Source organism: Orbicella faveolata, unplaced genomic scaffold (assembly GCF_042242905.1).
Source record: "Orbicella faveolata isolate gen_17 unplaced genomic scaffold, um_ofav_v1 contig_13, whole genome shotgun sequence".
NCBI lineage: Eukaryota > Metazoa > Cnidaria > Anthozoa > Scleractinia > Merulinidae > Orbicella > Orbicella faveolata.
The window spans coordinates 30,242,167-30,264,728 of NW_028301540.1; the positions used below are offsets into that span (position 1 = coordinate 30,242,167).

General features: G+C 39.0%; 1 protein-coding gene across 3 annotated transcripts; it reads right to left on the bottom strand.

Annotated features, from left to right (window-relative positions):
• Nucleotides 1-364: 364 nt before the first annotated feature.
• LOC110054351 (uncharacterized) lies at nucleotides 365-22,033 on the bottom strand. Of its 3 annotated transcripts, XM_020760735.2 has the most exons (15): nucleotides 21,694-22,033; nucleotides 21,359-21,468; nucleotides 17,591-18,017; nucleotides 16,934-17,053; nucleotides 14,949-15,023; nucleotides 14,288-14,403; nucleotides 13,494-13,740; nucleotides 12,765-12,987; nucleotides 12,078-12,158; nucleotides 10,982-11,151; nucleotides 9,251-10,094; nucleotides 4,641-8,671; nucleotides 4,157-4,259; nucleotides 3,551-3,584; nucleotides 365-2,282 (listed from the first exon to the last, which is right to left on the bottom strand). In XM_020760735.2, exons 2-14 carry the CDS (start codon nucleotides 21,403-21,405, stop codon nucleotides 3,577-3,579), a joined length of 6,492 nt encoding a protein of 2,163 aa, XP_020616394.2. In that variant the 5' UTR covers nucleotides 21,406-21,468; nucleotides 21,694-22,033; the 3' UTR covers nucleotides 365-2,282; nucleotides 3,551-3,576. The 3 variants fall into 3 exon arrangements, with proteins under 3 accessions (XP_020616394.2, XP_020616396.2, XP_089141500.1); XM_020760737.2 differs by lacking the exon at nucleotides 12,078-12,158; XM_089285374.1 differs by lacking the exons at nucleotides 21,359-21,468; nucleotides 21,694-22,033 and adding an exon at nucleotides 18,552-18,727.
• Nucleotides 22,034-22,562: the final 529 nt, after the last annotated feature.

A 22,562-nucleotide genomic window follows, 5' to 3' on the forward strand; every position in this document is an offset into this window, starting at 1 on the left:
AAGAAATTGGTTTTGCATTACTATGCAACTCGCGCCACTTTTTCATCCAATCAGAAGTAAAACCAAGTCCAATCGTCTCTCTCTCGCGCTCGTTTTCTCACGCTTTGCGTGAGCTACATGTAATTACTCCGAGGTTTGATTGGTTCACTGGATTGTCCATGTCCTTTGTGCATGGTTAGAGTAATTACTTTGGTTTTGGTTTAACGACACCCATTGAAAACCGTTCTATTTGATCCGGGTTACTGACATCAATCAATGTGAAATCAGCGGAGTCCCTGTGCCCAAATTGGATCCCAGGTCTTCTCGTGTATTGAAGTTAAGATGGCGGCAAGGGAAGTTGACGAAACAACAACACAAAACAATATTAATAGAAAGATTGATGACCTCTTTATTTATTTGTTTCTATCTAATAGCACAAAATAGTTATTTTTATCTGTATCGGAGCTATGCAATGTTACAAAACATTTTAATCACAAACATTCCACATTTTATACAATCAACGATGTGGATATGCCGAAGACTTCAATTTCATTGAAAAGAAAAATGTAAACAAAATAATTCTCTTTATCCAACGCTTTACAGTGGTAGCAAAATTAATCACAAATATTATTTCTCAATTCAGTCATACAAAAGCTGCGATACTTTTACCTACATACGTCATAAATTTTCATTCAGTGATATATAGCGATACAGTGTATGTACCAGGTATAAACTTTCCTCACAAATGAAAACTGGCTCAAGAAACTCGTCTATGACATTTCAAGGAAAACAAACAAAGCTGCCTTCTACACTCCTTCGCAGTTTTCTTTTCCTTTCCGGCCATATCATTTCTCTTCAGTTAATAAAGCCCTGTTCATTCTTGCAAATAATATAAATAAATTCTTAACTGGTTCTTTTGTGTTGTGTATATCTACGTATTTACACTTTTGATTTGCTCAATGATGATGATTATTATTTTACACCCATGAATTATTTGCGAAATAACTTGAACATTTTTAACTTCGCCCAAAATAAAGTTGAAACTGACGAAAAAAGAACGCTGAACAGAGAACCGTTACATTCTTGGAAAAAACAATCTACCCCACCCCTACATGGCTGGAATAGATCATAATCATAATCACCTTTCAAAGAGGTCCTTCTTGAGCATGCCCAAGATTATAGAACGCTGAACAAAGAACCGTTCAATTTCTCGTATCATTCATGACAACAAAAATCTTAGCTACCCCACCCCTACATGGCTGGAATAGATCATCATCATAATCACCTTCACAGAGGTCCTTCTTGAGCATGCCCAAGATTATAGAACGCTGAACAGAGAACCGTTCAATTTCTCGTATCATTCATGACAACAAAAATCTTAGCTACGCCACCCCTACATGGGTGGAATAGATCATAATCATAATCACCTTTCAAAGAGGTCCTTCTTGAGCATGCCCAAGATTATAGAACGCTGAACAGAGAACCGTTCAATTTCTCGTATCATTCATGACAACAAAAATCTTAGCTACCCCACCCCTTCATGGGTGGAATAGATCATAATCATATTCACCTTTCAAGGAGGTTTGTATGCAAGACAAGAGAACATATACACCTTTCCAAGAACTGAAATTATATATTAAGATATTGCTTGCAAACATTCCCTCCGGAAATAAAATAATTTCTGCTCCTTCATACGAATAACAGAAGGACCTCAATATGGCTGAAAATGGAAATGACATACCAGTATTTGGCAAGCCCTTGCAATCTTTGTTACTAAGGTAACGTGATCACGATAATCTTTACTTTGCCAGTTTCATCTAACAAACTTGTGGTACGACTCCTGACTCTACTCATACCAATACACGTGTACCAACAGCCGCTTTGGAACAGATTTCCGATAACACGGAATGGAAAGAAAATCTTTAATCCTACTTTGTATAAAAGCATGGCAATTATATTTGGCAAACATTTTGAAAAAGAAACATTCTCAACCACCACCCTAGAAATAAACATCAGACAACAAAAGCTTTTAAGCTAGGTATAATTCTAAATTTTTTAACCACCACTATGTTTACAAATCGATTTTCTTATCCCCACGGCTGTTGATTTTGACCGCAAGTTTAACGTGTTCTACTGCATTAGAACTATAAAATAACGCTAGTTCACCGACTATGCACAGCAATTTTTAGTCACCTATAACTAAACAAGAATGAGATTATTTACACCCAGTACTGATTACTTGACGTGGTTTCGTGTTGTAAACAGAAGGATCAAGAGTGATAGTTCTTGGACCCACTGCGTATCTGAAACAAATTAGCACAAAAACACTCATTACTCCTTACTGTGGCTAGGACACGCGTCACACTTAATGACGTTCGCGCGAAAATTTTCCAACATTAATTTTTTTCCGAGACTTGAGACATGCATGACATGGAGTGTGAATTTGCGTGGGCAGCGAGACTCTAGTGGGTTGAAGGACGCTCGCGCTAATTGTTTCTGTGCATCCTTACTGCGCACGCAACTTCACACGCCACGTCATGCATGGTCATGTATAAGAGCGCGCGCCAAGAAAGTAGTACAAGTAACAGTAAGTAGTAAGAAAGTAGCGCCAAGTACAAGTCCGATTGTGCAGAAATTTGAGAACTGGACATTTTTTTGTCAGTTGAGAATTTTGTGGTCCATGAAGACAACTACCCTGAGCAAATAGATAATTGCTCACTGAACACCAGTGACTTGGCACTCGATGAAATGCGACTCTCTTAATTGGAGAATAAAACAATCATAGTGATATCGTGCCTATAGAGATTCATCTGTTGGGTTAGTCTTAATGACTATCTTAACCATTAGGACACAGTTGTTTACAACTTTTGGAATAAACAGTAGTTACGATTGAGTCAATCAATTAATCAGTCAATCAATCAATCAATCAATCAATCAATCAATCAACCAATCAATCAGTCAATCAGAGAAACTCCACAATAATGTATTAATTACTTTGGAGAACAAATACAAAAGAGCACCATAGAAAAATAAATGGAACAGATGGCTATGCTCAAGGAGGGAAGAACATATCATCATGCATATTAACATTGCATTGTTGTTTAGTTAAGATTTCAGAGTTTACTGTTAATCAGTTAGCTTTTTCATTAATGCCTGTAGAGCGGTTTTCAATTGAAAGACGAAAGTGATTCGGATTTGCTTTGGTTTTATTTAAACTTGCTTTGCGATTGGTTTAAAAAATCTTGCTCCACCAATTTTAGGTCCGTTGCGTTGCTTTTTGGCTGCATCAGTTGCATTTGCTTTAATTTGAGTTTTACAACACTCAAACGAAAACCGCTCTAACAAGCATGAAATAAGAGATTAAGTTTTAATAACAAGATGAACTGATTAAAACAACTAAACGCTTAAATTCGTAGAAATGGTTAGAACCGTTTGGAAGTGTTACTGGAAGCATTAGTGAGATTGAAAGATCCGAGTTAAATTGCAAAAGATTCAATGATATAAAAATGAAAACGTGAGAAGGTTAGAGATTTATCAGGCAAAGACAAAAGTCAACCTTACATGTACTTACTTCATGAGATTCAAGGACATTTTCTTTCATTCTCCTGGCAAATAGAACAGATTTGTCGTGAATTCTTACTCATCATACTAGAAACAGCCGATCAAACGGCCCCTAAGTAAAGCCAGTACTTAAACGTTACAACGTAGAACATCAACAGAGCGGTTTTCAAATGACACATTATATGCGTTATGTTGTGTTTTCCGTTTTGTGAACTCTGCATTGATAAAAAAAATATCTTGGAATTGCTTATTATGAATCAAAATGGTGATGTCGCTTTCTTAGGCAATGGCGTTGTAGACTCACGACTTACCTATTTAGCAGTACCTTGGAGACTTTTCCTGTGTTTAAGTTCTGACAGGTTTAAATGGTGTTCTGAATTACTGAAGTAACCGCTCTGTCTGTTATGTAGCTTATTTCACGACAAAGAAATTTTTAATGGGAATAATATAATGCGGTAGTTGCAAGTTCCTCAGTTTTAAAGTGGCCAAAGGAACTCAGTTAGCTTGCCTGAGGATAATTTTCTTATACATTATATTTTTGAAAAATTACGTTAAAAATTGTTCATTGTTAACTTTTTCAAGCACGTTCGCGACATGAACAAAGACAAAGACATACCTTCCGTTATTCCCCCTTTCTCCCTCAAGGCTTTCATGGCTGCTACAACTCCGCGAGGCACCACAGTTGTGTCTGTCTGTGCCTCCTCCAAGATGAAATTAAACTGAAAATAACAACGTCACTTTATCAGTACAGGGAGCGAGCCAAATCACGTGCCTAAAAGAAGCGAGAGGCCGAGTGACTGCATGTGCGTGCGAGGGTGGGTAAGCATGGCCTGCAACAATGCCTTTTCTAAATGGAGAAATGCCGCTTTTTTCTATTTATTTAGCGGGAGGGGAGAAGCGGAGCGGGAAAAGGAGGTTCTTGTCTTTCCCCTTCAAATTTCAACTCCAACACTTCAGTGAGAAAAAAAATACCCATTCAGACCTATTGTCAACTATCTCTTATAAAAAACACTTCATTAGTTGAATATAATAAATATAATACACAATCATAAAAACTATCATGTACGCTTCATATACTGTATGTCGTAGAAAGTTCTTACATTGCCCTCCTTGTTGCAAGTCGTCTTGACTGGTGGCTTCCGATCAGCTCCCTCGATAATATAGGTAGGCAGCGAATGTCTCTTAGTGGGGTCCTGTTGTTCCGCGGTCTTGGTTCTCATCACCACAGCCGGGAGCGGCTTACTGTCTGCTACTGCTGACTTCACAGGTGGCTGTGGCTTAGCTGAGGGTTGAGGAGGTGGCATGTCTGGCTTGCTGCTGCTGTGGTCATTCGTTTGCTGTTTAGTGTGTGTCCAAGACACTCCTTTAGCTTGGATTGTAGGAGGTTTCTTGGCATCTGTTGAAGGCATGCCATTGTTGCTCTGCGACTTTTCATTGGCAGGCAGTATCTGGAACTTGGAACCACTAAAAATGGCCGACTGAGGCCTATCTCGCGTTACTTTGTTCTGAGCCCGTGACTGGTCACGCATTATCTGGTCACGTAATGCAGCAGCGTTGTACATATATTTGGAGGAAATGTGAGATCCACCATCGGTTTTGTCACTTTGCACTTTTGGAGCGCCTTGGGACGTGGACGAAGTGTTAGAGTAGATAATTTCATATTTGGTTTTTCCAGAGTCTGTTTTCTTCGCCAGAGGATGACTTGGCGTCCTCTCTACCTTGGAGTCAGACTTTACAACTTGATTACTAGAAGATTGTTCCTCCCTGGCTGACATCGAAACCACAGGAGCTGTGGGTTTACCCGCTGAAACCACTGAAGGCTTACCCAGGACCAAGGGAGCTGTCTTCGGAGACTTTTCAACATCTTTTTGTGTGGTGTTATCGGGTTGCTTTGTTTCTAATGTTCCTGTCACTGGAGCTTCGCTATGCAGTGACGCAGTGGAGTGTGCTGCTGATGGGACAGTAGGCTTGCTTGGAACTGCAGGAGGTGCAGGAGAGGATTTCGCTTGGAAATCAACTGGCCTCACGCCTTTCTTTGCTTGTGCATCAAATGAAACCGGTTTAAACGCTGACGACCACACCCTGGGTCTCTGCTTAGTCTCTGTTTCTGGTCCCACCCAGCTCCTGGGTCTCTCTACAGGAGCCGTACCAGGGTTTCTCCTCAGTAGCATATTCGGGGGCTTCGGAGGAACGTCTGCTTTGGATTCAGACTCGTTCGCTTTCTCTGCTGCCTTAGCTGCCGATGAGATGAAGCTTAGATCAGCTGCGAGGTCGGAGTAGCGGCGGAGCGGCGGAACAGTGAAAGGAGGAGGCTTGGGCATATCTTCAGAGTCTGTAGCGGACATTTGAATAGGAGACGACGCCGGTGAAGGCGAGGAAATCCCACTAGAGTCAGACGAATTGGATGTTCTTGAATCAGATTTTGCCAATTTACTTTTCTCTTGACCAGCATTGCTCTCCCTTACATCAGACTCTTCAGATTTGGTTTGGTCTTGCACAGTACCGCTCTTGAAGTCTCTCAGAATTCCTGCTGGCATACTCAGCGGCCGCTGAAGCTTTACGTTTAAAGGTTTTTTTGCTGTAGGCGGTTTTCCATGTATACCTGCTGTTTGTTCCTCTGTTTGTGATGCGGGAGGCTTTGATACACCCGCAGTAATTGACACGCTTGTCCATCCTGCAGTCTTGTCCGCCGAGTTGCTGAGCGGGGTGGGCCCGGGCGGTTTACTGTCAAGTGAAGAGGGGCTCTTGGGCTTCTCAAGAGTCGCAAACCCAGAATCAGTCGACCGGGCACTGTCAAGTGCTACAGGGGAGGGTAAGCTGGACGAGCGAGGTGATACAGTCGGTGGTGAAGAAGAAGGAGAGCGGGGAGGTTCAGAAGATTGCCTTAAAGATGACAGATCTAAACTGAGCTCCGGCTTTTCTTCGACATGCGATGAAGCGCTCTCAGGTTGAACGCACTGTCTTTCCGTAACGGCGTCAGTCTTGTCTTCTTTGTGCTGGACACGAGCATTTTCTTTTGTACGTTGCTCGTCAGAGTCTATCTTAAACAGCTTCTCAAAATGTCCATAACTTGAGAACTCCACTTGTTTAGTCTCAGCCACGATCACCTCTTCAGAGGAAGGATCTTTCGTTTGGACTACAGGTTCGACTTTCTTGTAAACTAAAGGAGTTGTCTTGCTCTCCAGTGTTTTCAATTCACTCGAAGAAGGCACAGGTTCTTGATCTAACTCCTGCAGCTTTGCTTCTAAATCCTTCAGTTTGTCATCTGAACCAGAAATAGGTTTTGTTTCTGGAGTAACAGGGGCCTCTGCTACAAAATCCTGCTTTCCAACAGTTACAATCTTAATGGGAGTCTCTTGTACAGGAAGATCATGCTGTTCATCTGGAAGCGTCTTTACATACATTTCTACTTCAGGTTTGGACCGTGGCGTTGTAGTTTCTTCAACAGGACTTGCATTGACGCATTCTTGTTTTTCTGGTAAAACCTGAGGGTCCAGCCTTGCAGGTTCTGTGGATGGATTAAATGACGAGAGAGCGGGCGCTTGAAAATCAACTTTCACGCCCGCTTCTTTGAAAAACGGAACTGGCTTCACTGTTTTTTCTGGTTTTTCAGGTTTAACTTGTTGTTCCGGTTTTATGGGTTGTGTCCCTACGGGTTTTGAGGGCGCAGGCTGCTGGATTTCTGGTTCTTTAATGACCGTGGCTGGTATAATTATTCGGTCTGGTTTGTCCGGTTTTATTTGATTTTCTAGTATGGCAAGGTCAAGCAAAGGATCTGGTCCAACAGGAGTCTTAGCTGACGAGGACTGGAACTGTTCAACTTTAACTTCCGCTTCTCGGACAACCGGAACTGGCTTAGCTTTGGTTTCTGGTTTTCCAGGTTTACCTTGCAAATCCGGTTTTGCAGGTTTCACCTGTGGTTCTGGTCTCGCAGCTTCTATGATTGGAGTAAAAGACGAGCGTGCATACTGTTCAACATCAACATCTGGTTCAACTTTAACTTCCATTTCCTTGACTAACTCAACTGCCTTAGCGGTAGTTTCTGGTACACCCGGTTTTATAGTCGTGTCCAAAACTTGTTGTGATCCTGATTCCTTGGAATTCTCATTTGTAACCATGATTGTTTTAGCTTCAATTTGGCTTGATTCAATTATCTTTGGTTTTTGCAATGATTCCTTGATCTGGTCACCGATCGAACTCCGCTGTAATTCCACGCTAGGCTTTGCTTCTACGCTCACTTCAGGTATTACTGGCACGACATTCTGTTTGACTTCTAGTTCTGGCCTTGCAGGTTTTTCATCTTCGTGAGGTACTGGCCTAGAATCCACATCTGTAGTGACACTTGCATTTGGAGCATCGACACTTGGTGATGTAGGATGTGCCATGGTCTCAGTAGAGTCTTTTTGATTTTCATTAGCAGGGGCAGTATATCCTATGTCTATTTTAACAATCATATCATCCTCTGTGGCCTTGGGTTCGTCCACCGGTATAACGGCATTGACGGGCGCTTGAGGCTCGTTCATCCATGGAAATAAACCTTCACTGATGTCGAGTTTCTTTCGAGGTTTTTCTTTTTCTGGTTCTTCTTTCTTATCATCTTCCACAGAATTAAGAAACCCCTCTAGGGGTACCACGTTAGGATTAGCAAACTGACAGGGAGGGGTAAGTGGAGGCGTTTCAAAATCCGCCGGTGGTGGAATGGCACTAATGACGTCCAAACTGGATCCAGTATCAGGTTCCTCCAAGTGCCCTACTTGGACATCATCCGACAGGTCTTCAGGAGGAGTTACAATAAGGTGCTCGGGGCTCTGATCGAACCCTGAATCATGTTCCTTTTCTTCACCCTCTTGGCTCGTTTGTATTGTCTGGGTTTCTAATAACGGAGGTGGAATATCAGTTAAGCTTGAGGACTCGGGTTCAGAATAAAGCGGAGGAGGTGGAACGACAGGAAATAGATCTTTTCCATCAGGGACGTAACCTTGTTCAGGGACCGACTCGAGAGCAGTCTCCTGTCTTGACTTTAGCAAAGTTGGAGCTCGTGAATCACTAGTACCGTGACCAGGAAACATTCCAATATTCTGCATGCCTACATAACCGTTGAGTGTTCCGGGAAAATCGTCACTCGCGGAGCCTGCAAAACGAAAGAAACGGAGTTTTATCAAAATATCAAGCATCTGTGGAGGGATCACGTCTTTGAAATTTTAATTTTTCTTAACCTGTCGAGCGTAAGAGGTAAAAAAGCGCGAGAAAAAACGTGGCCGCGGGCGTGACGACAAGAAAGTGTGAAGAGGGGCTGGGTACAGTCTATGATATACCACAGGGATGCCAGACAGTTACCGCCAGACAGTTACTGCGGATTACCATGTTTCCACAGGATCACCAGTAAGTAATCTTCGCGCAGTGCTACCACATTATGTATCCGAGTCTAACTTTAAGGTCATGGAAAGTATGGAGAGATGACAATCACAGGAACATCGAGAATCTTTATAATCTGAGCTTCGACCCGTACAATTCCATCACTGATGGCTCTACAGTGGTCCATGTTAAGTCGTCGGTGGTTGCTCAGTTTTGTAGCTTTGCACGCAATAATCCAAGAAATTACACACAGACAGGACAGTTGAGCACAATTGTACCCCTAAGAGACACGACGTTCAGGACTTGACGGGTTAATGATAGCGTGTCTCATCAACAGAGTATCTTCAGCTCTTACCTTCAAGTATATCCGCTTCAAAATCCGTCAATGGTCCAACCGGGGTCTCACACTCGTCCAGCGGGGGAGGTAATTCATCCGGAGGGGGAGGAGGAACAAATATGGGGATACCCCTCAAGTCGCTCAATTCATCCTGTTCAGGTTCCTTGTCTAGAGAGTGACGATTCGTTTCAAGGTCCAATGACAGTGAAGCACGATCAATGCTTCTTGCTTCCTTATCTTGTTTCAACTGAACGCTCACTTCCTTCTCTCTACCTATTCCATTAACTACTTTACTCTCCCGTGATCCCTGCTTCGCTAGTCTTGGTGCAGGCTGTGGGGGAGTGGGGCGGTCCGGCCGCGGAGGTGCAGGTCGTTTCTTGTGACTCGGCTTCAACTTCACGTCGCCTACAGCTGGTGTATGACACGCATTAGAGCTAGCCACAGGAGGGGGATTATTAGCTTTCACGGCCACTCCAGCGCCATCAACTTGTGTCTCAGATTTCACACCCGTAAATAACGCCTTAGGAGCTGCTGGACGCGGGGGAGGAGGCGGAGCCGCTCTGCGTCTGCTCTTAGTATCCGGTGTGGATGTCTTGATGTCAGGAGAGTCTGATCGCGATGAAATAGTACTCAGATCTGGAGTGGAAGCGGACGTTACACCGTTCTTTTTAATTGGGCTCAGGTCTTGATCTCGTAACGCTCCATTTGTCAGGTTACCAGGCTGGTTTTGCTTTAGATTCGCAAACTTGTAAGCGTAAGGTAAGGGAGGGATTGGCGGCTTTTTTATCGTAGTTGCTTCACTGGAGTTTCTTCTCTCTTTTGTTGGAACTGAGCCATTAGACGCAGAGTGCTTCTGAGAATCCTGAAACAATGAATATAATAAACTGAGAAATAAAGTACCTTAAAAATCAGTAGGCTATGCCACGCCATCTTAACTCGAACAGAGAATCATACGAATGTTACCGGTTTCGCACCCAAGCGAGCTCACACCCCTGAACTCACTAAAAACTTTCTATTTCGAGTTCGCCTTTACCTTCAACGGATTAAATAGCGAGAAATAAACATGTTTTGTAAGATTTTGTTTCATTATGCCCATAATGTTGTCTTTTTTTGCTCGGTAGGAGAAAGATACATTTTAAGCACTTGATCGCTAGTTGAGTCTATGTGGGTGCGAACTCGGTGGGTGCGAACTCGGTGGGTGCGAACTCGCTTGGGAGCGAAACTTCCAGCTACCAAACATACATATAATGTATATTTATACCCGGTTTCAAAATAATCGTAGATGATATAAAAATAAAAAAAGAACCCTACAGTTATACCGTTTAACACAATTGCCGTGTGGGAATCCGATAAGTGACGTAGTTTTCTTTTGACTAAACCAATTTCGATATGTTAAAATTCAGACTAACACAAGACCTCACCACGAGGCTCTGCGGAATAAACCCCACAAACTCTGTAGTTATTCCCAGAGCCTCGTACTGAGGTCTATTGTTTTAGGCTGAATTTTAATATATCGAAATTGGTCTATTGTCCAGTGAAGCTGGCGTCTCTAAAATCTTGGGATAGATTGCTTCATGATCACTCAGCTAAAATTACGTTTTAAATAGCAGGAGTGACTTGGGCAGGTGACCTTCTCAAACGGTACTTAGCGCGGCGGAGAGTGAACAGCTGTTGGGGGTACCCCGGGGCAAATTTACGACGAGCTATTTGAACCATGACAACCATTGCAGGCCGGTTGAATTTGCTCACCTCTTTGGTAATGTGTCCATTCTGCTGGGACAACGCATTATTCTGTTTCTCATCTACAAGTACTTCTAACGATTTGCTTCTCTGCTGCCACGACATCTTGTTTTCCTTGTCTCCCTCGATCGTTGCAGACGAATCTAACTCCAACCCGTCGCCACAGCTTTTCCTGTGTTCTGGAAAAATGAACGAGTACAAAATAAATAATGAGATGTACTTCATGTGAGGACCGTTGGCTGTTGAGAAGCATCGAAACTGTTATGCTTCGTCGACAAATTATGAAGCTACATTACTTACAAAAAGTTTCGGACGATTCACTTTCGGACACTTTTTATCTCATTTCCGACAAATTTCGGACAAAATTTACGGACACTGTGATGAAACACAGCTTAAGTAAATTTACGCCTAGAAAACAGGAATTAGACAGAAAAGACATCTGTGAAAATGACAGTTTTATAGGACCCTCAAGGTTTTAGAGATATACCGGGGAGAAATCAATGCAAATTCTATCAAGCCGTTACGTATCTCAAGCAATGTCTCAACTTGAGTTTGCCTCATAAAGGAAACTACGAGCTAATAGCATGTAGCTACTTAAAAATTTTATACTGTACTGCAAATATTTCGAACGCTTACAAATTTCGGACGGTTTTATCTTCGACACTTTTTTGGTCCGAAAATAAAATCGTCCGCAATTTTTTACAAGTAGACTATCCCCGGAATTAGTGACAATATACTGACGTGGCAAACGGAGCTGTCCTTATGAAGATATGAATGATCATCGCAGTTATATACACAGAATGTTCCCAAGAGCATTTCACAACTTACAATTAGTTTATGCAAAATTTGGTGGGCAAACAGAGTAAATTATGGGGAATTAGAAAAACAAGAGAATGATTCGTAATCAGTCATTCCAGTCTGACTCGTACCAGTTATTAAAGTTTCAGCCCATCGCATGCTATGGAAAGATTGCATTGCTCTAGTTTTGAGAAAAGCTTGGCATTCACAGAATTTTGACCTCATCACAGCAAAGTAACAGGTTCACGAGTAATGTTACAAGGTTACCAATAATCAACGAAATCAGGATTAGCGTTCAAGTACTCACTACGGTTATGTGGGGAATTAGATGGCGAGTCATCATCGGTTACAGAGGCCTTGATTATTGTAAGGCTGTTACGCTTTAGAGCTGTATTGAGAAATGAAGTGATCAGTTAGAAAATCAAAAGTATTCCACATGCACTATACCTGAATCATACCATCACCAGGCGGTCCCTTCCATAAATTAGCATTCATTAAAGTTATCATTCAGCATTAGTATCATAAGCGTTTGTATTAGCATTACAATTTAGGTTAGGCTTAGCATTTAGCCTTCCAGTTAATATTAGAATAAGCATTTGTGTTGGAACTAGAATTTAGCAATAGAACTTAGTAATTAATATTAGTATTATCATTAACAGTAGCATTAAAATGAATATTTTTCTATTTTAATTACAGTAGTAATTTAGTGCTTTTAAATTTTGGGTTACTACATACATGCTGTATACTTTTTTACATGCACTGAGTTAACGCTGTGTGTCAAATAAGAACATAGTTGTCATCATCATCATCATCATAATTAAAATTATTATCATTAAATTGTTTCTTAGTGACTCTGTTGTGCACACACCTTGATGCTCTTGGACTCAATCTCTACATTGCCTAACCTGAAGCCAAAGATATTCATCTCTAGCCGTCACTTTCAGTCAATAACAACCCAATATTTACTTGGCTTGTAACCTTTTTCAGTTCTTACCTCTTTTATCTATTAACCTAACTTGACTGACACCAATTTCATCAACAGTACTGCCTGCTTCAAGGAACTCATGTTTGAAGTCTATTTCCTGTAGAGAGTGATGACGAGGGTTGAGGCACTCCCGTGAACACACTCGCATCACCAACTGCTTCATTGTCATGTCCAGAGACACACGGTATGATTTCTTCACTCCGTTTGGCAGGATAAGTTGAAGAATTTTATTCTGTCAAGAAAAAAGACTTCTTCAGTAATCATTGACCACCTGGATTGAACCGAATGACATTCTGAAACTACATCCAAAATGTATTCAAACCTAGGGGTAGGGTGACTCCCATATAAAAAGAATGGGGTACTCATTGTACCTTTTAGGGGTTAAAAAAGTGTTTTTGGTAACTCTTAGGGTGTTCAGCCTCAAAAGGTCCACAGTGGGAGCTTTCGTGGTATCTCTTAGGGTATTGAGCCGAAACAAAAGACAGGAGATATTTGACAATCAACTTTAAGAGTAGAAGGTATTCGAAGCAATTATCTTTATCACTATCAAAAGTTATGAAAGTGTCACTTAATGTTTTTTTTTTATAATTAGTACCTAAACTAAAAGGGGTAAAAAAATAATTTCTAGCTACACTCACAAAACAGGATTTTGGTACCTCTAAGGGGTTGTTTTTCAAAATTTCTGATGAGCACCCCCGTCCTTTTATATCGTAGTTCCCCTGGGATTCAAACCATTACCTCCTCTCCTTCTGCATCAAGTAAATCCTCTACAGATTCATCTTCAACCTTGACACTCCCAGCACTTGTCTGTGAAGTCATCACTGTTCTTATAATCGCAACTTCCCTGATCTTCAATGAACCAATGGCTGTACCAGAGTCAAAGGTTACTTTTCTTGCTCCTGTTCTTGGCAAAGACAACTGATGCTCGGCAGGAATGAGATTTTCCTTTTCGCAAATCATTTCAAACAGCTCACTCATTGTCAACCTAACAAAATTCAACACATCAAATTTTAAGTGAAACGAGATCATAACACATGTGTCGTAATGATAAAGCTGAACAGGCCAGCACAAGTTACATGTTGTATGGTGACACATTCCAAAATTTAATAACTAAATTTTGGAATGTGTCACCATACATGTACAACATGTAACTTGTGCTGGCCTATTCAGCTTTATCATTACGACACACTGTCACGCTCACTCTTTCCAATGACTCATAGCCTATTTCACATGTATTTAGGCACCAGACCCATCATATATGGGTGAAGTATGGGTAGGGCATTTACTGACCTACATCACAGTTGTTTTCTTTCTAGACTTGATGTAACAAAAAGAGGAGACAAAATTCATTGAAAGGGTTACAGAGAAAACTAAGGTTTAACTACTCAAAAAACAATCTGCCAGTTCTAGATTTTAAATAGCAAATTCTCTCCTGGGTGTAACAAAGTCAAATGAGGATGAGATAATAACTATTAATTTTTAAATCAACCAAGGAAAGATGACTGTGTATTAAATACAGCAATACTACTTACAGTCCAGGAACAGACATGACTGTTGACTGTTTATCAGGAAGTTTGATCATCAGTGATACTTTGGTATGCTGTACATTACTTGTTGAATCAGGATCAGATATCTGTCTTATTACGGCCTGTAGACACAGACAAATTCAAAATGTTAATTCTCATAACTTGTTGCCACACTTTCTCTTTATATTAGTTCTAGGAGTTTCGCAGGATATCAGCAAACTATCCTTCTGTTGATATTCTTTCTTTATTGTCACAACCTTTCTGTTTGGCAACATACTGTTATATTGTAAGCTTCAGTCACATATTATAACTGGTACTAGATACCTAAATAGAGACTTGATCTATTCATACATGCAAGCATCATAGAAGCATCCAAAACATATCAAACTTTGGATGTGTATTTTGTATTCAAGTCTATCAAAATTGACTGTTCATTCCATTTACTATTATCCAAGACAACTGAGAGAGATCCATAATATATGAAAAATAAATGCAAAGGGAAAACATGTCATATGTAAGAAAAAAATAGCCTTTGAGTTATATCTCTTCCTTCCTATAGGAGAGCAGCTATTCTGCCATTCATACAATCATGTAAATATAGAAGATGATAAAATTTGCTTCTTCAAACAAATTAGCAGTGTACTATTTTAGGTAACACTATGCATACCTTTCTTTCTGGCTGCTTCAGAAGTAATGCAGCTTTATTTAAAGTGGAGGCCATTCTCTTCACTGTGGTTAAGAACTGTAAATAAGAATCAAAACAGACTTCAAAATTTACTTCACAAATGCAGAGACAACTCACTATGCAGCAACACCGAGGAAAATGTTTAGAAGTCAGTGCCAAGTTACAGTGTCACCAAGAAATATGTGATTACAATAACCGACAGTCTTCCAGCCAACCACTTGAACAGTCTACAATCTATGTAAACACATGCTCTAGGTCAGTGTTTTCAAATGGCAGACATTGTAACACACCACAATGCAGCTCTGATAAACAGAGAAATAATCAATGTTTGGAAGAGTTCCAACTTCAGGTAGATCACACATTTGACACTGAATTTTGAAAATACACGTACCCTTGCACTCACAAAGTTCCCTAATAATAATTAACAGAGGGTTACAAAATTGAATCTGACTGAATGTGAGCAAATTACAAATTACACAACATTATTCACTTTTTCTTACCAGCTTTCAATAGTAACATTTACAGGCACTTCTTTCTAACTGACTGTTCTCAATATACAGTGTACATCCAAAGATAAATTTAAATCAAACCTGCTCTGAACATTAAACAACTGAAAAAATGTCTAGATGAAAACATCTGGCAAACATCCACACATACTTGGCTTACACTGAGTACACTAATCAAGACTCAATGCTAATATTTACAGTAGCTGTATTAAAATGGAATAAAACTGAAGACATTGATGCCAAGTACTTGGTAATAAAAATGTACCTTATTTTTACAAATTAAACCTATCACCAAAAGTTATTTAGACTAAAAAACTTGATAAAATACATGTATGCTGACACTGGCTTAAAAATTGTTTCAGGACCTTTCAGTTGCTGCTTCAACCTCCCCCAGCTAAAAAAATGTAAATAAGCAACAGCTTCCCTGATGTGATATGAATAAAAAACAAAGAGAAAAATGTACAATAAAATGTGTTAATGAAGGGTCTGTGGAAAGGGGGGTTGGAATTCAAAACGAGAGTAAAACAATAGGGTAATAATAATTAGTAATATATAGATTTATCGTTGTTTTGAATTCCAAGTCCCTTTCCATAGAACCGTCATTAACACATTTATTGTACATTTTTTCCTTTCTTTTTTCTTCACATAACATCAGGGACGCTGTTGTTTATTAACGTTTTTTAGCCGAAGAAGGTTGCAGCAGTAACCGAAACGTCCTGAAATAATTCTTAAGCCAGTGGCAATATATTTTTATCAAATTTTTAATGCTGCCTGACTACAGTCCAAATGGCAGATCAGTGTGGGGAGGGAGGGGGGTTAGTGGGTGTAAGTAACAACAACATAATTATGCTTTAATAAAGCATAATGTTATTGTTGCATAAGCACTTTCATTTTTCATTTTGATTGTGTTTCCACTTATAAAGGATTTTACATTATGTAAACTAACAAACAAAAGGAAAATTACATTGTAGACCTATAAAAAACAATGCTAACTGTAAGTAGGCCTAAATTTCTCCATATTTTGTGCTTAAAGTTGGATCTTTCAGGTGAAATTGTGACTGTCAGTGACAATAAATTTTCATTTAAGTTTAACATGAATTTCATTTAGGTTGATTTCATATAAACTCATGGTATTAATATTAATTTCATAGTTGGCCAGGATGTATAAGCTAGTCAGTACCCCATAAGAAGGTACATGTACTGCATGTAGATATTTATAAGGCTACAGTACATGAGGTTGCCTTTTAACCGTACTCCATGACTGAGATGACATGTTTGTTTCTCCCTGTGAATGATATTATGATTGGTTGGAAAGAGTCAAAATTGTTTTGAATGTGTTCTCTAAGCAAGTGTGCTTGTAAACTACAATCATTATGTAAAATTTGGTTCCAAGACAGGCTAACCAAAAGTTATAAATTCTACTAAGTTTTTATTTGTTTCTTATCTCTCTGTGATGAATACCTGTTCAGCTTGATCTTCTTTAGCAAAACGTATGCCAAACATTGACACTCCATCCTGCCACTTGACAAATGTTGAGTTCCTTGCACAAGTTGTATTTACATTCACCTGGTACTCCATTATCTAGAAAAAATAAAACAGATTGACCATTTAAATACTGATTTAATGACCAGCCAAAAATTTGGTTTAAAAGGCAGTTAATTTAGTTTAATATACTGCTGGAAAAAAAAATCTGAAAATCGCAAAATAAAAATATTTTTTTCCTATTTTAATGGCCTCCCTCACTCGTAAAAATATTTACCTTCAGATAACCTATCATTAGAAAACAAAACAAGCTAAATTAAGTTCAGGGGTTAAATTTGCAAGCAGAAAAATACTACATTCATAAATTTGCACTTGGAAAAATAACAAGCAAATTAATTACACCAGTCCTACTAATTAGTTTCTCAGGGTTTGCAAATAAATTATGCAAACTACTAGACTGCAACATACTGTGAAAGGCAAAGAAGTTTTTATCAGGCACACATCTGAATAGTGTTATAACCTGATTAAAAGTTAATTTTTAAAAGGTAGAATAACTGTGCACAGAACATGGTAATAGAGATATTCTACTGATAATTCGGGAAACTTATTCAATGTAGACCAAACCAGAAAACTTACTCTTTTTGACTTCTCAACGGCAATAATTCTGAATGGCTTGTTCGCATTTCCTTGGACCTGAACAAAGCAAATGGGAAGGAATCCATCCACCTCAAGTTTCCATTCTTTTTCAGCGCTGTCATTAGTGTAAAGCATTCCATAAAATGTTGCCAAAAGTTTTTCTCCAGCATGTGCAAGTGACACCTTTTGCTCGCTGCCAGGCTTCACTTTTAATCCACCCCCCTGATCACTGTCATGATCATCAAGTTTCCTAAACACTAGAGCTTGGGGCTCTTTAGCTCGATCCTGTGATTGTTTTAGTAAAGCTTTGCGATGTGTTGTACTCAAGGTTTTTGGAATATCATCTTCTTGTATCTCTACGTCCACTGGATCACATTTTATGGCCTTCTGTGGTGGGGGAGGGGCTCGCTGCTTTGAAGAAAGCACCCTGTGTATTAGAAAAAATACTGTTATCAACAATAATAAATGTACATTTATTGGAACTTGATGAAAAACATTACATCTATGCACACACAAAAAGGAATAACAGAGGGACAGCTGATAAGCAAAAGTTAGATACTTATATTTTAAAATTTTATCTCCAGTACATTGTTCTGTGAAATAATAGGCAGATGAATTAAAATTATATGATTAAAATAAATTCAGCAGTGGTTACTGACTGAAAGAATTATTAAAAGGAGATATTTTCTTGATGAAGAAAGAAATTCTGACTCACATCTAACAACAATAGAAATGTCAATCAATCTGAAATTAGAATAACACATAAATATTTACACTGCTTTGACCTCAGAGCAACAAAGATCAAAGATGTGTCCACCACAATATTTGTTTCAAAGACTTATATGTAGTATGTTAATAAATATTTTTCTTAAAACAAAACTTTGAGTTTCCAGGTTCTTAACTCTTTCTGCGCTAATTCAACATACAAATGTAATTTCAATGACCAAGGTACATTACATACTGACAACTGATGCAAAATTTCATCATTTTGAAGTTAAATATGAACAGCAATCCATCATGTAAGTCTCACAAACAGCATGTAGGAATTAGGACCTTGCACCATAGGAGGCCGACAGAACATGATCATCTTTTCATGTTTGTATCAGGACAAAGAGCTGTCCAATTTGAGAAATAAGTCCCACCGATTTTACAGCCAGCGATAGAAATGTTTTGAAACAATATTTCCCAAATTGTTCGTGAATTGCGTAATAATATTACCTGCAAATTGAAGTATATTGTGCAAAGAACCGTATACTCTACTTTCTAATTTGGGAATAATCTTTAGTTATCTAGTTTATATTAACAGTAACCATTTAAAGCTGTCCTTCGGAACTTTTATATCATGCATAGTGAATCATTTTCTTTTCATTCCCTGATGATGCCATAGATCGATGAAAGCTTGGAATAAAATAGAAATTATATTAACACTTGAATATAGTTATAGTAAGCTCCCTCTGAGTCTCCAGGTGGAATAATATATTGCTTCATTATATTACTACAAGGCCATTATCCCAATATATTTAAGAGTTAAAAAAAGGCCAGCTGTCAAGTGTTGACAATCATGCCTTTTACTGCTTTAAAAACATAAAACTCTTAACTGACTACACTCCTGGAGAGCAGATCATCACCATATTTCCCAATAAGATATCAATATGGCATAAAATTGGTATTATTAATAAAAGTCTCTCTAAGCTGACATAGAGAGAACAGTTTGACTTCCTGAAGTTTACAGTTCATACAGCTGCCAGTTGTATGCATCTCCTAAGCTGTATATGTGAAATATAATGCAACGACGAAGCAGGTACATGAAGAATATTAAAAGCGCCCTAGCCTTATACGTGCAATGGAAAATGTTTTTCCTACACTTTGAAAATCTTTATCTAGATTTGTGTCTGAATGCCACTGATGTACAGTTCTGATATACAGCTTAGGTTCCTCAAAAATAACATGACACAGAGGTCAAGGAAGGGAGGAGTGGGAAACAAGTGAACTATACATACATAAGCACTGTGCCTGTAAGTAGAAATATTGCCTCATTGGCTAATCTGATATTGCTACTGGTATCAGTGAAATACAGGACACGAACTGACGTCAATTGAAGACAGTCGTCTGCCTATGCCTTACTGTCTCCCCCACACATCTGGTGTTCTCTAAATAGTTTTGTCACAATTTTCAAGATGACAGCTCCATGATGAAGTATACTGTTTTTAAATCAGTCTTATCTGACAGAAATAATATACTACGGAATTTTTCGGCTAATAAATATTTTACAATGCAGTAACAATTTAATAAACTTTTTATGGACACCTCCCAGAGCGAGACACCTCTCTCTAAATGGACACTTTGTTATTGTCAGGCAGCTACAAAAAAATGCGCATATAAACATTTCACCTCTCCTACAAAGCAGACCCTTTTCCTAGTCCAAAGAGTGCTTGCTTACTCATAGGCACTTAGAGGGTTCGACTGGAAGTTTACAAATCTGATTGGTTCTCCCACTGTAGTGTATATTCACTATAGACAATCACGCACAGGTTGCTCTCAAAACAGAAAATTCCTCTTAATTTTAGGCTCAAAAAAGCTTAAAATGGTAGGTTTTAGACTGCAATAATTTAGAGTATCTACTGGCTGACCTCATTTTCTCTGAGCAATAGTCAACTTGGCTGCACCTTGTTGACTATTTCCTCGTCTAAAACTAAAGTATTTAGCAAAATTGTCAATCCCATGTATTGTAGACTGAGATATCTGTTTTAAATCACACAAACCTATGCACCAAGACCAAGAGTATACTTGTATGTTGCCCATAGGCGTGTCTGCTATGGACTGAGTCACAGGTATTTCTTTAAAAATAAATCATGACCACAACAATAGCCATTATATCGGAATTTCCTGTTCAAAATTTAATTTAGGCTCCATTTGTTCCACCTTTAGGCTTTTCCTTTGTATGCTATGGTTTAACAAAACAAAAGATTTTTTGCGTTATTTAAAAATTATGCAAGCAACACATTTCTAAAAGAGAAGATGGATAAACATTGAACTAAGTATTTCGAATCGTAAATGTCTGTTGTTTGGGCACGAACTTTTCTGTATAAGCCTTCGGTAAACTGTAGATTTACCTGAGTGTAATACATAAGCTTAACAGACTTTCCTTATAACTGAAAGTCCAAATGTTCATACTAAATTTTTAACCTAGCATATGAAACAGAATTAATTCAAAGCTCCAAATATTGCATAGAACACAATTCTTTGTACTTTCCCATTGGAAATGATAGAAAAACATATTGCGGATTCCTGATAGTTTATGCTATCGGAAATCTAAAAATAATATTTTCGAATCATAGTTTCTAATTGTTTGCTTTTCTTATCCGCACAGTGTGAAATTCCAGGTTTAGAAGGCAACCGACAGATTTGAGCTCACATCTAATCGGAAAGTGCATATTGACCTTCGTTAAAAAGAACATGTAATACTCTCTAAAACCACAGCACGTGTAAATCTTAAGTATTTTGACGGCAAAGGATAATTTTAACTCTACGAGTGAGCCGATATATTCGTACGTTTGACGAGTTTTACGTAAATTAAAATTCATCTGGTTGAAATTGTTTTGGTTCTATTTCAGTAACAGGCCGAACTAAAAATGCGAAATCCGTCTTTACGTGAAAATATTTACGACGCGTAAGGCTATGCCCTAGGAATGGTGATATTTTCGTTTTTAGGTCGGGTAATCTGAGAACGAAAGGCCGCTTACACAAATGTTACAATTTACAGCTTACCTTCCACTTGGGGCCAATGTACCGTCCCCCAAGGCGCCGGAGTCCATGTTTAATGATTTTGAGTGTTTGCTACGTATTCATTTCTTCTTCAGTGATTAGACCTAACCCAACTGAAAGAAACAACAAAATTATTTCACTCCTGACTTGAGTCACGCTTTATTTGCGCGCTTTCTTGTTGTCTAAAGCAACAGCACAACACTACGTTGACATGCACATGAGCGAGAGTGCAGTTCTAGTTGTCACCAGAGATGGTCTCCAAAGGTGGAAAATAATAGTGAGAACAAAGCTATTCCAAAGGAAATTAATGCAAAAATACATCAGAAAAATTACATTACCTTTTCTCTTTTGCAGTCCAGTTTTGAAGCAATGCTAACTGAATTAGAATCAATAAAATTTCACTCCGCGGGGCACAACTACTCAAGTGCCGAAACTCGATCGTCGTTTATTTCAAGATTCACAACCTGTTCTCTTCCTTTCAGGTGGCATGCCAACGTATTATGCATAACATGAAACCTCCAGTGTGTCTGTAAAAGGTCCGTCACGTCTTTCTCATTTCTAGAAAACTCCAGGGAGAAAAATAGTATGCGGCAGGTTACAAATGAATGAATCAGTGAGCCGTGAGCCGCCGACTAAAAACTGTTTACTCTTCGTCAGTCCCATGGGGCAAGTAGCGCAACACTATTTCCACAGGGGTGGGCAAAGGTGACACTTCGATTTTAATATTTATTTTAAAATAGTGTCGTAGAATTTATGCATTTCACGTTCTTCACATCCCATATTTAATGATCATGGCTGACAGAAATAATGTGCACAAATCCTAGTACATACAATCCTACATGCAGACTTCTCCTATTTTGGACCAAGTAAACAACAAAGCTGCACTAACGCTGTGAGCCACTGAACTTGGAAAATAAATTATGAAAGGGTATTATGAGGTATCGCGGAACTACTTGTGATGTGAGGGCAGTCTAGCTTTCAAACAAGCCCATAAATCTTATATTTGCAAAATGAAAAAGCTCAACGTTAAGAAACTGTTTGTTACTCAGGCCTGCCTACACGTTTTACATGACACGTATCTGTACATGTCGTCCTCACGGTGCTGTTGTCAAAAACGGCAATCTAACAAATTGACGTCAGTTTTTCATGCGTCTGTCCTGTTATTGATCATGAATTACGTCAAAGTAGTTGTGGATCAGCAGACTAC